This window comes from Ambystoma mexicanum, chromosome 5q, assembly GCF_040938575.1.
Source record: "Ambystoma mexicanum isolate Mex_15411 chromosome 5q, UKY_AmexF1_1, whole genome shotgun sequence".
In the NCBI taxonomy this organism is placed as follows: Eukaryota; Metazoa; Chordata; class Amphibia; order Caudata; family Ambystomatidae; genus Ambystoma; species Ambystoma mexicanum.
The window spans coordinates 277,343,118-277,358,425 of NC_090933.1; the positions used below are offsets into that span (position 1 = coordinate 277,343,118).

General features: G+C 47.9%; 1 protein-coding gene across 1 annotated transcript in view; it reads left to right on the top strand.

Annotated features, from left to right (window-relative positions):
• The window catches only part of RTTN (rotatin), a 2,784,523-nt gene that overhangs the window by 1,739,927 nt on the left and 1,029,288 nt on the right, over positions 1-15,308 (top strand). The window contains exon 29 of the mRNA XM_069620779.1: positions 2,113-2,332. Within this exon, the coding sequence (XP_069476880.1) occupies positions 2,113-2,332 (220 nt within the window). The remainder of the gene's footprint in view (positions 1-2,112; positions 2,333-15,308) is intronic.

Consider the following 15,308-nt stretch of genomic DNA (forward strand, 5'->3'; position numbering starts at 1 on the left):
CGTGGAGGTCAAAGCACACCACCATGATGTTCTACTCCATCGACAGGGATCCCAGGGAGGAGTGCCGGGTCGGCTAATCGATGCTATGCAACCTGTTCACTTGATGTGAGTCTGTTCCAGGAGTGAGTGTTTTTACTTCTGTTGAGCCTTTCCACCTCCTGTGGTTGTGTATATGTACTGCTATGTAATCTTTATTCATGAGCATGTGAATCCATTCCAGACCCCATGCTGTAGAAGGAACAAGTTACTTACCTGTAACTCCTGTTCTCCAGCATGGGTCTGGCATAGATTCACATGCAAACCCTCCCTCTTTACCCTCTGTCGCTCTTCTTGGTTCATAATGCCACTTTACTTGCTTACCAGATCTGAAGATGGCCATCAGGGGTGGAGCTTAGGGAGTCATTGGATGGGGGCAGTATGTCCCAGAGGACAGCGATTGGTTTAGAGGAGAAATGCAATTTTTAGGCTAAAGCAAAACTGCTTTTCTTTTTACCAAGGATTCCCAACCTGACTACGGAATATTCATGAGCATGTGAATCCATGCCAGATGCATACCGGAGAACAGGAGTTACAGGTAAGTAACTTGTTCCTTCCTTGGCCCACACCGGTCTGCAGATTGGACATTGTGAGGGACAAGACCTTCATAGTGCCAATGTGATACAGCTTTTGCTGGCATGGGATTTAAATTTAGTTTGAACCCTTGCATTCCTGATATTTAAGGTTGCTCTCACCCTTAAGCTGATTTTGTGCTCCAGTCATTGGCCCTCTTTACAAGTTTGCCAGTATTCTGCCAGTAATTCCGGCGGGATACCGGCAAACTGACCTACTGTTTCCGTCGCCTGATTTCCTGGAATACTGGTGCCGGAAATACCATTCGTTTTTTGCCAGTGGGAGCCTGATTTACTCCAACTCTTGGCTGGATGTAAATCGGTGAACTACCTGCATTTTTCCCAGACCAGTAAACCAATGATCATCCCCATTGTCTGTTACACCTCCAAATCTGTTTTAGGGAGAAGGTGATATTGAGATTGTCCTTTCTCCCAAATGTGCTCTCAGATTTCCATCTCTCTCAAAAGATTATTTCCCTGTCTTTTTTCCTCCACCTCATCTTTCCAAGGCAGAGGAACATTTCCGCTGGCTGGTCCCAGTGCAGGCTCTCTGCTACTACATCTCTCAGATGAGGCACAGCTAAAATGATAAACTATTTGTGGTTTATACTGGTGCCTGTGGTGGCAGGGCTCTGACCAAACAAACCCTTTTTGAGGCGGAAAATCCTTTCCATTTCCAAATTCTATGCTCTGGCTCTTACGGATGTGTCTGAAGGTAGCCGACCATAGATGAGGGATCGGTGGGAGGATGGAATCCATGAGAAAAACACATTGTTTATCTCTGGTTAATGTTCTTTCTGATTAATGGTTCTCCCACAAACTCCTCATCACTTTCCGAACCTGCCCCACTTGGCAGATAGTACAACGTTCAATGTCTGCTGTCTCTCCGGGTCAGAGTGCTAGGGATAAAGTCTAGGGAGCAGCATCTCGATATATACTGGCCCTGACATCATGTGTAGTGTGAGGCGTGTAAAGATGTTGAACCGTCCCACCCGGTGGCAGAAAGGTTTCCGAAGAGCAGCTGCGCTGGGAGAGTAGCTATCACAGATAAGGCATCCGTTGGAGTAACATCCATCAGAGATAACACTACAGAGAGCCAAGTAATATTTTCTTCAGGAGTCTTGGGTACCGATGTCTAACTGAAGTGGACCCCATAGTTGCTGAAATATTCTCGAAGTCAGACTTCTGTCAAGAGGATATTTCTAACATGAGTAATTTGTGGGAGGGATGTCGATTCAATCACCAAAAAAACATTACCAAAGGTAAGTAATTTGTTATTTGTACATGAAATAAGTAAAATAAATATTTGTTATGTTCATATGCCACCAGAATCTATTCCTGTCTGTATATCTGTATATCTATCTGCAGCCATTGCATGTTTCTGAGAATATGTAAGAGAATTACATTTTTACACACTGCACCCAAAATGTAATGGTTTCATCATATTTATATCAGACTATTCTGAGCCACAAACTGATTGAATAAATCAACTCTTTTTGCACAGGAAGTGCTTGATGCTGGCTGGTGCATTCAGGACGCAACTAGGTCTGAAGTTGCTTCAGTGTTTGCGTGTAACGGATGCTCCCCATTTCTATGGTCTTCCTTCTTTGGAGAGAACCCTGAGAGGGATGGTCCATGTCACTGCACTGCCAGGCTGGAGTACATACTCTACTTCATTTGAGCCTTTTGCACTCTGCACAAAATACTTGAATGGCCTTCTTGAGGTAACTTTTTTGTTGTATTATTATTTCTTTTAAGTTGCATATCAAGCGTTTGTCAATATTGAACTTAAACTATTTGTATTCAGTGTTTAATATCTATAGAATGAGTTTTCAAGTTGTATTGAATTCTCACACACTCTGTGATGGACTGGAGATTCAAATGCAAAATACAGTAAATCGACCTATAAAAGTTTTTTTATTTGCTTTGTTTATTGGATTGCTTTCGCTCCCAGGATCTGTTTGTTTTTATAATAGTTTCAGATTCACAATGCCTCCATCATGCCCCGTAGTCTATTGCACCCGCTCTGCCTTTACCATCAGTGCCAGAGGATGGGAGTCAGGCTCTGAAGATAGACCCTCCTTTTGTCACCAGAGCTTCAGCTCAGCTCGACCATAATGAGCACCACAGGCATAACTGTAGTCAAACTCAAGATGTTTGGTCGAAAGCATTGAAAACTGCTTCCAGCCCAAAGCTTGATGAGCACATTGACTCAAAGCCGTCAACTAAGTAGTGCCCAACCTCAGTTGACAACATATCTATTTGCTTCCTTCCTACAACACATTCCTCATTGTGTGTGTATGATATGATATGGTATTTGTAATACATGTGTACATGTACATGGTATGTGTACATACATACATATATATATTTCTGAGGCTTGTGGAGTCTGCTTAGATCACATGCTATGCATAGGCCGACATCTAGTGGAAGCGGCGGAGTATTACAGTTGTTATTTTCGAAAATCGAAGAGGAACGTCGATAGGGCTTGCCAGTAATACTATCCCTAGTGTGACGTCCACTGTTCCCATGGTCCTTCACGCGCTGAGGTCCCTCAGATTGTTTTTTCCCGCTATCGTGAGCGGACGCTTATCGTGGAGTTCCATTTCGGCTAACACCATTTGCTTATGACAAATTAAAAATAGTTTACTCTTTCTGTCCTTTTCCTTCCGACTTTGACAAATTTATCGACGCAGTGGAAAAGAGAGCGCCGTCTGATGAATTCAAGATTCGACTGACCCTTTCGGGCTTGGAAGGCCCCACCGGGCATAGGCCCTTACAGTAGGGAGAGTGGGGGGCGGTCATTGTACTCGCCTGGCTGCCTTTCCCAAACATGGATAGAATACCATTTAAATTCTGCCCCACATGTATTAAAAAATTCCTGTGGATAGACAGAGTGTGCAACTTGTGTCTGAACTGCGACCACAAAGAGTTGCATTGTCGAGCCTGCAAGCTCTTCAAAACTAAGACTCTTAAAGACCAAAGAACCATGCTCTGAGCCCATCGTCGTGGAGGGAGCTTCCAGTGATGGCAGTGTTGCTGTCTTTTCGGACGCAAGGGTGATTGGAACAGTCAGGTTCCCAAGTGCTGGCCCCCAACCCCAAGAGACAGGCCGTCTGCTCTGTTACGGGGACGACACCCGGCAGCAAAAGCACTTCCACTACCCCCGCCACTAAACACACTTCCCGGGGCGATGAGTCGACGCCATCGACCAGACACCCAAGTACGGCGCCAAGGGGGAGTTCTACAGAATCCCTGTCCTCTGGGCACTCGAGGTCCCGATCGGCCCATGACTGGCCCCGGAAATTGAAAGACGTCGGCCCTCAAACATCAGACGGAACACCGAACGCTGGCAGATGTGGCGGAGGTCCGTCCCACTACCAAAAGTCGACATCATACGTCGAAATCTGCTGTAGGGTTGAAAAACACTGGTTTATCACACCTAGTCAAAATTCATGTCCCTGAGAGCCTGTTAAAGGCTAGACACACCACAAAACATTCCTCCAAGAGTTCTAGTCATAAGGACAAGTCTCATAAGGACAAGTCTACCCCTTCTAGGGAAACACTCTGTCCCACAGGAGGAGGGTTCTTTGGCTGAAGCCTTAAAGAACAAGGGCCAATCCACACCCCAGGGCCATCCTACACACGCTTAGGAGAAGTCCCTGCCCCACAGTACCATGGTATCATTCCCAGTTCAGCCCAGTGGACTGCGGAAGATATAGACAGGGTCATGACGAGAATGACCTTTATGGCCAATTTCTTTGAAAAAAACCTCATTCGTACCATAACATTTAACGTTATACCTCCTACTACTGAGGCTCCCAGCCCCCAGCTAAAAAAGCTTGCCCGACTCACTACCAGTGCTATGTGATCTGTATAACGTCCATACAGACACCGAAGGTGATAATGAAGACTGTCAGCAATCTGATCATCATTATTATGATGATGAGGAGGAGGCAGAGGTGTATACCCTGGCCTCGCCAATTCATCAGGACTCACCAGTGGCCGATTCGCCAGTGGATAATCAGCCTCTCCATAATGACATGTTAATCAAAGCGGCTGAACACTTTGGTATCCAGGCACAAGAAACACAGCTGGACAATGACTTTGTGGAGGACATTTTGGTAGACAAGAAGGCTGCGACTCAATTCATCCCAATTTTACAGTCTGTCCAAAGAAGGATTCGACCTTCCTTGGAGACACCTAACCAGACACGGGCAGTAAACCACCGGGTAGAGTCACTTTTCCGCCCAGCGCTGTCTGACCCGCTCTATATCAGGGGCCAGCTTAAGTTGGATTTGCTTGTGGTTACAACTACCCGTAAAAGGGCAGGAACACCACTAACCTCTTCAGAGGCTCCCCCAAAAAAGGAGAGCAAGAAGCTCTATACCATGGGAAGGAAGGTAACGACTTTGACAGCTTTTCAAGCTAGAATCGCCAACAATTCTACACTGTTGGCAAGTTATAATTGCCATAAATGCAATGAAATAACTACCCTAATAGCTTCTGCTCCCGAACCTTTAAAGTCTCAACTAGCCCTGGTAGCTACTTCCAGCTGCATTCTCAAAAATAACCTTAATGCTGCAGGTAATGCGGGCGGAATTATCGCTGAAGGAACCATAATCAAGCGCTACACTTGGCTAAACCAGTCTGGCTATAAGCTTGAGACCCAGGCAACATTACTTAACATGCCAGTGGAACCAACAGTCTGATTCTGCAAAGCAGTAGAGGACACCCAGAAGTCCGCCAAAGAGGAATACAACACCCTCGAGTCTCTTGGGCAACTGACTAATAAACCACCTGCCCAGAGAGGCGGGAACAATTTTAGCTGTTTTCGTGGCCAAAATTCCCAGATGGGCTCCGGTTACAGACAGGGTCAGAATTCTTCCTGGAATAACAACAAGGTCAAGCATCACAGGGTTACGAAAGAGGCCAGCGCTGATCCTGCGGCCGGGGAAGATCCTCCACATCTAGAGGTGGAGAAACATCTCCCTAACAATGACAGCCCGATACAGGTTCCCTCCTATGCCTCCCCAATAGGGGGAACGGATTTCACACTTCACCCACGCATGGCAGGGAATAACCACGGACAAGTGGGTGTTATCGACAGCGTGAGGTTATTGTGTGGAGCTCGTCCAAAGGCCATCAAACCTCCTCTGCGCTAGAGAAAATTAACAAAGGAAGAACAGCTCATCCTTCTTGAAGAGGTCAACACGCTGCTTCTCAAGGACGAAATAGAGATTGTGCCGTCCAACGAGGCAAAGAAGGGTATTTATTCAACCTACTTCCTTGTGCCAAAAAAAGATCTATCTATGCGCCCAGTGTTAGACTTAGGCCCTGCAAACACTTATTTAAAGCTACAAAAATTCCGCATGACAACGCTACAAAACGTAATCCCCCTGCTAAAGCAGGGAGATTACATGGCAACACTGGATATGAAAGATGCCTATTTTCATATTTCAATGTTCCCAGCGCACAGAAAACTCTTGCGTTTCAAGAAAGCAAACCAGCACTACCAATTCAAGGTGCTACCCTTCGGAATAGTGTCTGCTCCAAGGGTATTCACCAAGGTACTGGCGGTGGTGGCAGTGCACCTGCAAAGGGAGGCAATCCCAGTGTTCTACTACCTGGACGACTGGCTGATCACAGGGGAATCACCCCATCTTTGCAAACAAAACACGCAAAGAACCATAAACCTTCTCTTCCAATCGGGCTTCTCAATAAACGAGAAAAAGAAAAGTCTTGTACCAAACACAACAAAACAATTCTTTGGAGCTGTCTTAGACACAAAAGCAGGCTTGGCCTTTCCAGCCATGGAAAGAGTTCAAAACATGCTCCAGCAAATACCTCAGTAACAAGCCGGTCGCCAGATAAGCATACGCAAAGCAATACTTTTACTAGGCATGATGGCGTTGTGCATATACCTGGTCCCACACGCACCTCTGCGCATGCGCCCCATGCAGGAGTGGTTGGCAAAACTATGGTCTCAGGCACGTGGTCAGTGGGACGATCTAGTGGTCGTTTCGCCAACACTAGTTCAAAACCTATGCTGGTGGACAAAGGAGAACTTGTTAAAGGGAAAACCCTTCCACGATCCGGAAGCGCAAACGATCGTTAAAACAAGCGCATCACTCTCCGGATGGAGGGCTCATTACCTTCACCACGCAGCACATGGTCTGTGGACTCACGTCATGGCACAGAACCACATCAACCTGCTGGAACTACTAGCAGTAGTCAAAACGCTGCAAGCATTCGAAGCACAATTGACGAACCAGTCGGTTCAAATTCTAACAGCACCACTGCAATGTTCTATGTCAACAAACAGGGGGGCACACAATCTCCAAGTCTGTCCAAACTGAAACAGAAAATATGGAAATGGGCACTCAAACGGGGGATGTCCCTATCCTCCCAACACATACCAGGGGTACTCAACACTCTAGCAGACTCTCTGAGCAGAGATCCCCTACCAGAGGAACACGAGTGGCAACTAAACTCAAGTGTCGTAGACCACATCTTCTCTCAGTGGGGTTACCCCACGCTAGACTTGTTCGCTACAGGAAAAAACAAGCAATGCCCAGACTTCGCGTCCAGGGTCCCCCAACCAAACTCCAAGGGGAATGCCCTATGGATGAACTGGTCAGGGAAATTTGCATACGCTTTTCCCCCCCCCAACACCCTTAATGAGCAGGATAGTGAACAAGATTCACAGCAAACAAATTACGCTCATCCTTTTTGCTCCCATGTGGGCAAGACAGCCATGATTTCCACATCTGCGCAAACAGGCGATGTGCGATCCCATCAGACTCCTGTGTCATACAAACCTATTAACCCAACATGGGGAAATAACAGTGCACCCTCAACCACATTCAATTAACTTTTCAGCATGGCTCCTGAAGTCATAGTTCGGTCATCTTAATCTACCACAGCGTTGTATGGATATCCTCAAGGAGGCACGAAAATCAAACACCAGACACTGTTATTTCGACAAGTGGAGGAGATTTGGAATTTGGTGGCAGTCTAAACAAATAAACCCCATAGAATGTACTCCATCCCACATTCTGAATGATATGCTCCACTTGTTAGGCTCAGGGTTAGTATTCAACTCCATAAAGGTCCACTTGGCGGCTTTATCAGCGTACACCACCTCTCAAAGTAAGGTATCATGGTGGAAAATTCCAGTCATTAAGGCATTCATGGAGGTGGTAAAGAGACTCCACCCTCCAATTTCAAACCCACTGCCAGGCTGGGATCTCAATGTTTTACTCGCTAAGCTCATGGGGCCACCATTCAGCCTATGCAAAGGTCAAGTCTTAAACACCTGACATACAAGACTTCCTTCTTAGTGGTTATTGCTTTCATAAGAAGAGTCTGTGAATTGCAAGCATTGTCAGTGCAGGACCCTTTCTTTATCATTTGTTAGGGAGAATTCTCATTCAATGGCTAATTTCCCTTACCTAGTGAGTCCCCCAGCAGCTTTGCTGGATTTCTGGAGTTTATTTTTTCCACTTGGTAAGAGTGTGAGCTTTTCCCCCACTCTTACCCATGTTTTGCCATGTGTATTTCATCTGTTTTTGTGATTGTGGACTCTGGAGTACGCCACGTCAGTAGCCCCACTCATTTGTGTGTTACACAGCACCTTCAGTGCAGTGACACAGGGTTGTCTTTTACACTTCCCACCGACTCCATTTCTGGGGCTGACTACTGTCCCCCAGAAAAGGGTAAAGTTACCATTAACTTTACATAGTCATTTAACCACACATCCACTACACCCCATCGTACATGTAGTATTGGAAAGGGTTACTTCTTAGCCCTTTTTTTATCTTGATCTACTGAGTGAGGAACTTCTTGAGTGGGGATCTCATAAGGTGTACTCTCGCGACCCGTATGTTAGTGCTATTAAGGTTGGCAATAGTTTTCTTATTTTATTATTTTATTCTTGTGTCGCAAGGATGTAGGTCAACACAGAGACATAGAGTCCCTCAGCTCCGTTTGTAAAGTAAGCAGTAGTTTGTTTGTGCCTACACCTCTTTGCGCCAAATTTCTGATGTAAATGAATAAAAGTACGTAGTCAAGTTTCTTCAAGTATATTTTCTTAATTTATTTGATATATGTTCTGCCCATATGGATGACACGTGTTTCGGCGTTTCATTGGCGCCTTTTTCAAATCCGGGCCTTATTGAATGTAATGCGAATCTCCCTTTCCTTATTTCCGGGAATTAGTTTTTAGTTGAAGTGTATCACGGTAGTTCCAGGGTTAAATCCCACCTACAAAATTCTCTTGCTCATGCCTCAAGCTAGTTTTTAGTTGAAGTGTATCACGGTAGTTCCAGGGTTAAATCCCACCTACAAGCTTGAGGCATGAGCAAGAGAATTTTGTAGGTGGGATTTAACCCTGGAACTACCGTGATACACTTCAACTAAAAACTAATTCCCGGAAATAAGGAAAGGGAGATTCGCATTACATTCAATAAGGCCCGGATTTGAAAAAGGCGCCAATGAAACGCCGAAACACGTGTCATCCATATGGGCAGAACATATATCAAATAAATTAAGAAAATATACTTGAAGAAACTTGACTACGTACTTTTATTAATTTACATCAGAAATTTGGCGCAAAGAGGTGTAGGCACAAACAAACTACTGCTGCCTTTTTTATCTTTACCTCCTAGAGCCTTGTTTTGCTCTCTTAACATTTAGACTTGGCTGGTGGCAGCGGTATCTACCCTAACGTTTCTACTGCGTTTATACTATATAAACGTGGCACTGTTTTAGGCTATTATATTAGCCTCGAACATAAACCCGCTTGACCAAATACTCTTTCTTTTGGCTCTGGTCGAGTTTATTCGCCATTTCTTTTTGTTAAAGTCCTTCTTGTGTTTTACTTTGTGCAGCAAACCAGGTTTGCCTTCTTTGTTCACTGTCTTTTGGCAGGCTTCTGCCAAGAAGCCCTCCTCTAGGCGCCTGGGTGTCTAGGTGGGCTGAATGTGAGGGAGGGATGTAGTCACCCCCTGCACAGGGTATCCTAGGAAACCCAAGTCGCACTTCTTCATGATTGGCTGAGGTGGTTGTCTGGGCTGGACAACCCCCCTGCTGCGTGATTGACAGTCAGGCTGTGTGAATGGGGTTTTTCGCATAAAAGGCAGGACTCTTGGGCTGGAAGTCAGAGTCGCCACTGGAACTACAAGGAACCGAAGAGAAGCGGAGAAGAAGACGGCTCCTGCAACTACTCTGTCCCGGTGAAGCCCTGCTGCAGTCCTGAGCTATCTACCCTTCGACGACCAGAGAAGATCCAATCCGGAGTCTTCTTCCCTTGAGCTTGGTGGGGTCAACTAGCTCATCTTCCACAGCCAGAGGATCCTCTTCCTGGTCAAAATCGCTGCACACTGCTGTAGTGGTCCGGATAGCCATCTGAAGAGCCTCTCCTGTTTTTAAGGAGCGCACCTTTTATTTACCGTCGCTGCTGCTGGCTTCATCGCTGCGTAGTGCAGACCCCTCCAGACGTCGTCCTTCTCATCACCATGACCGAAGCACCAGGAACCGTGGGTCTGCAGGAAACTACCAGGAACAACTGCCGTGGCATCAGCTTCTTCCTTGAATAAGGTACTGTGTTCTGCTTCGAGGAGCTAGGGTGGATCCCTTTTCTCTTCATCCAAGGCTTGCCCTTGTCTTCCCTCCTTATAACTTTTGCTTCCTCTGTTGACAATACCCAAGTACTCCTGGCAACGTTGAATCTTGAACTGTCCGACTGTGTGATCCTCGACAACAGGAACCCGGTTCCACTTGACACTGGCCCCGGCCTATTGACTCTTGTATTTCTGTCAGCAAGTGTTCTCTGATTCTCTCTGCCCTGACAAAAGTATTGCCTATGATTTTTGCCCCCAACTGTCTCCTGCTAGACCTATGCATAGCACGTGAATCTAGTTGCAGGGATGCTAAGGTGAGAACTTAACGCAACAAAACCCCTGACATTCAGCTAAAGCCACCTTAACTTTGTGCCCCTGTTGTGCAGCCTATAACCAACATGTCACAGATTGGGCTAATAAAAACAATATATAATGTGTACAAAATAAAAGTAAAAGAAATTGTACAACCACATTCGCCACCCCCCCCTCCTCCCACCAAATAAACCTGTTGTTAAAAAACGTTGTTTGCGTATTTCTCCAGCATGGGGCCTGGCATGGATTCACCTGCTCATGAATATTCCATGTCGTCAGGCTGGGAAACCTCTGTAAAAAGAAAAAAGAGTTTCACTTTCACTTACAAACTGTATTTCTCCTCTAAATCAATCACTGTCCTCTGGGTCATACTGCCCCCATCCAATGACAGTCCTCTCCCTAAGCCCCTCCTTTGGCAGCCATCTTCAGATTTTTACCGCACCCTTCAGTGTTGGGAGTACTCGAGTTTGCTCTGCAAGCTACTTCTTTGTGTTTTTTGCAGAAAATAGTCCTATTTTTGTTCCAAAAGAGCCTGTGTGCTCTTCTCTCCATCTGCCGACAGCAGGAATCAGTTGTCGGTGAAGTTCAGAACCCCTCAAGGGTGAAGATCTTCAAAGTTTCCAGAAGGCCATCAGGCTTACTTTGCACCTTCCAACCAATGACATAGGAGAAGAAGGATGGACTATCCGTCTTCAAGCCCTGCACCAAGTGCTCGCTTAGAAATGTGTTTGTGGAGGACAAGCACCTGCAATGCCTCTACTTCCTGCATCTGGACCACAAGGAAAGAGATTGCGAGATATGTCGTGGATTTTCCAAGAAGACGACAAAGGACAGGCAGAGCAGACGGGCGGTGTGGCCGAACGCCAAGGCATCTGCCCCGTGCCCCAAGCAGGAGCATGCCTCACCCAAGGCCGGTCGGTGCGAGGAGCGGTCTTCTAAGTCCTTTGAGGGTGCCTCATCCGTGGGGGCCCAAGATAAGGCCAAGATTTGCAAGTTCTGGGTCCACCGGGGTCGCCGCGGATGCGGGTCCCACGGTAGACAGAGCGCGATCGACATCACCTTCCGCCTCCATTGCCAGCTGGCAATCGAGCTCCTCCTCGAAGAGAAAGTCGTCCAACCTGGCTAAGCTGCGGGAGAAGCCTGAGAAGCCGCAGACGGCCCAGGTGGCGCAGTATAAGTCTTTGCCGACGATAGAGCTGGTGGTGGCTGCTCTCTCGAAGGCTAAGGGGGCTGACCCCACAGCGCTGAAGGTATCCCTGCCTCCGAGGTGCAGAGTCTCCGTGGTGACCTTGACATGATTTGCTGGCATGCCAGAGAAGGGGACACTGTCTCAGAACCCACTTCTAGCCCCTCAGGGTGGAAAAAAGGGGGAGCAAGGTGGCCCCGGATCAGTCCCAGGCTGTGGCCCAAGCCATGGAAATGTCATCCACAGAGGACGAGGATCTGGAGACCTTACACACACGTCCACAAGGACGTGGAAGAGGACAAGAACAGTGTGGGGCCTAGTGTTCCGATCACACCAGTTCCGATAAGGGTGTGTCTTTGGACATCCTATCAACCCTCCACACCTTGGTGTCAGAGATCCAGAAGAGGATGCCACAAGGACCCATTCCAACAGTTCCCCAGACCCCGACCAACCGGCAGCAAAGAAGAGGAAGCGCCATCCGACGCCCCCATTTCAGCCTCCTTTCCCCCTTCGGGCCCCCTCTCCCCCGGCATACCCTCTCTCCCCAGCAGACCTAGACATGGGTACAGGCCATGATGACAGACGACGACGATATCGGTGGAGCAGGCAGCGGGGCCCCGCAGCCTAGAGCGTCCCCACCGACGAGGTGGGTTCGTTCCATTCAATGATCGCCAGAACCTCCGAGCTGTTCCAGCTTGTGCCCGAAGGAGGACTTCCTGTACCTGAGGCGCGAGGCCAAGAGGAAGACAATCGTGGCGGTGCCCCTCCTGGACGACGTGTGGGAGGAGGGTCTGGCCTTCTTGAAGAACCCGTGCACGGCTCCAGGCAAACAGGATAGGCTGGAGAAGAAGTTCTGGATACCAGAATTCGCACCCATGTGCCGAAGGTCACAACCATCACCAGATTCAGTGGTTTCAGTAACCGCAAGTATATACATAAAGATATATCCCACCCTGAATCAAAATAATCTCAACGGAAAGAGAATTTAGGGGTGATCACTCAGTTATTGCTTTCCAGGTGACCTTTAAGTTGCATCAATCATCTAATTGGATCACTTATGAACGTCTTAGAATAATTGAGCTAGTTGGAGAGAGAAAACATTTTTGGATACTATGTGCTTTTTAATTCATGTTAATCAAAAAATAAAAATAAAAACCATTAATACTAGAATACTCAGTGTTCAACGTAGATATCCATAATGTGTTCCATAATACACATATCATAATCCAAGAGAAAACATTTATCTTCATGATTCATCACAAAAAACATTCAACAATCTGACAAACAAAATAAAAATTTCGAAGTGTGACATTAATAGTGAATTGTGAAAGGGAAAAACTTTTTTTCAGTTCCCTGGTTTGACCCCCTGTGTTGGGTGTCTTGAAAAGGGTTCCCTATATCTTTTCCTTGTAATGACTCTATTAGGAAAATGAGGCCAGAGTTAGTGAGAGTTACAAAAAGAAAAATATTCTGGGGCTTTAAATTAGCCATGTATCTGGGTCTTATATGGTAAAAGAATTCTTTGCCTACGTGGGGCTTGGTTCTCAACCAAGCTTTCCATGTTTCGGCGGTCCTTCAACTTTGTTGTTCGTCCGCCTTTACGTGGGGCTTGGTTCTGAACCGCAAGGCCACGAATTTCCACCAGGAGGTCCAAACGAAGGTACTGGAAATGCCTTTCGACTGAGATAACCTTTTCGGGAAGGTCATCGACTAGTCCCTACAGGCCATGGTGGAGGCAGACAGCGTTGCCAGCAGGGGGTGGCGCCGAAGCAAGCCTGAATCGGCCAGGATGTCGGGCCCCCACCCGTGTACCCCTGTGGGAAGCCGGCTGACGAGGTTCCCCCATAGACACACACAGGCGGCCGTCAAGCTGCTGACGGATCTAGGATTCTCCATCAATTGTCCAAAGTCCTGCATAACACCATTGCAGAAGGCGCTGTTCCTGGGAGCCATACTCAATGCAGTGTCCTGCCTGGCATCACCCTCAGAGCTATTTAGGGGAAGGTGCAGTGGCTGTTGTCAATGAATACGGCCACGGTGTGGACAATCAAGTCGTTGCTTGGCATGATGTTGTCCTGCATCTACCTCATCCGGCTCTTCAGGTTACAGATGCAACCTCGTCAGGAGTTCCTGGACGCTCGCTGGATACAAGTGTCCGGCAACTTCACGGACAAGATCACTCTGGACGATTACTCTGGACGACGAGTTCCGTCGGGCGATAAGGTGGTGGGGCTTCCACTCCTACATTGCCCAGGGTTTCAGAACCCTCCATTCCCGGAAACAGTCACTACGGGTGCCTCCCTGGAAGGCTGGGGATCCCACACTGAGCGTCTTCACGCCAGAGGCCTGTGGCTGCCGGAGGAGGAGGATCTCCATATCAACATCCTGGAACTGCAGGCAGTGTTCTAGGCAGTCAAGTCATTCCGTCCGTCCCTAAAAGGCAAGGTGGTGAGGATCTTCACGGAGAACACCACAGGGTCACTCGATCGCTGGCACTCTCCAGGGAAGCGCAGGACTTGTGACGCTGGGCTTTCGGGCAAGAGATGTTCCTCGTCCCACTTCACCTAGCGGGAGCAAAGAACACCATTGCAGACTCCCTCCGCAGGGAAATGCGCACCTGCCACGAGTGGGAACTTCGGCAGGACCAGGTGGACCACATCTTCGCCAAGTGGGGCAGGCCCCAGACAGATCTGTTCACGCCGGCGGCGAGCTCCAAATGCCAGAAGTTCGCCAACAGATTCCACCAGTCGAGAAGTCTGGGGGACGTGTTCTCCTTCCTGTGAGGAGGTATGTTTCTGTACGCGTTTCCTCTGTTGCCTCTCCTGCTACGAGTCATCAATACACTCAGACAGTGTCAGTGCAGGATGATACTCATTGCCAAGGCAGATTTGGTACCCATACCTTCTCAGCCTGTCAGCGTCTCCTCCCGTCAAGCTACCGGTGGTCCTGAATACTCACCAGGAAGGAGGCGCAATCCTGCATCACAACCCAGGATCGCTCAACCTGAGAACTTGGCTCCTGCAGCCATAGAGTCTGGAGGATATGAGTTGGCTGCGGACTGCAGGGAGGTCCTCGCCAAGGCCAGGGCGTCGTTGACTTTGAAATGCTGCAGACACAAGTGGAAGCGTTTCGCTACGTGGGTCACGGCAAAGCAGATTCTTCCATACTTGCTATCCTTGGCAAAAGCCGAACTGGCACACGGCTCGATCAAGGTACATCTGGTGGCTATCTCCCACTACACCAGGTCTCCAGGAAGGTCTTCACTCTGGTCTCATCAACTCGTCAATGAGTTCCTCAAGCACTTTTTAGATCTGTCCTGCCGGTGAAGGCTCCTGCCCCGGTGAAGGAACTCAACATGGTTCTGACGAGGCTCATAGGGGCCCCCTTCGAGCCTATGCATCAGGCCCCTCTCAAGTTCCTCTCATGGGAAATGGCTTTCCTGGTGGCCATCATCTCTGCCAGAAGGGTAGGTGAGATCCAGGCCCTATCCTGCAAACAGCCATACCTGACTTTCCACAAATTGAGGGTGGTGCTGCAGATGCACCCCTCTTTTATGCCGAAGGTTCTGTCAGAATTCCA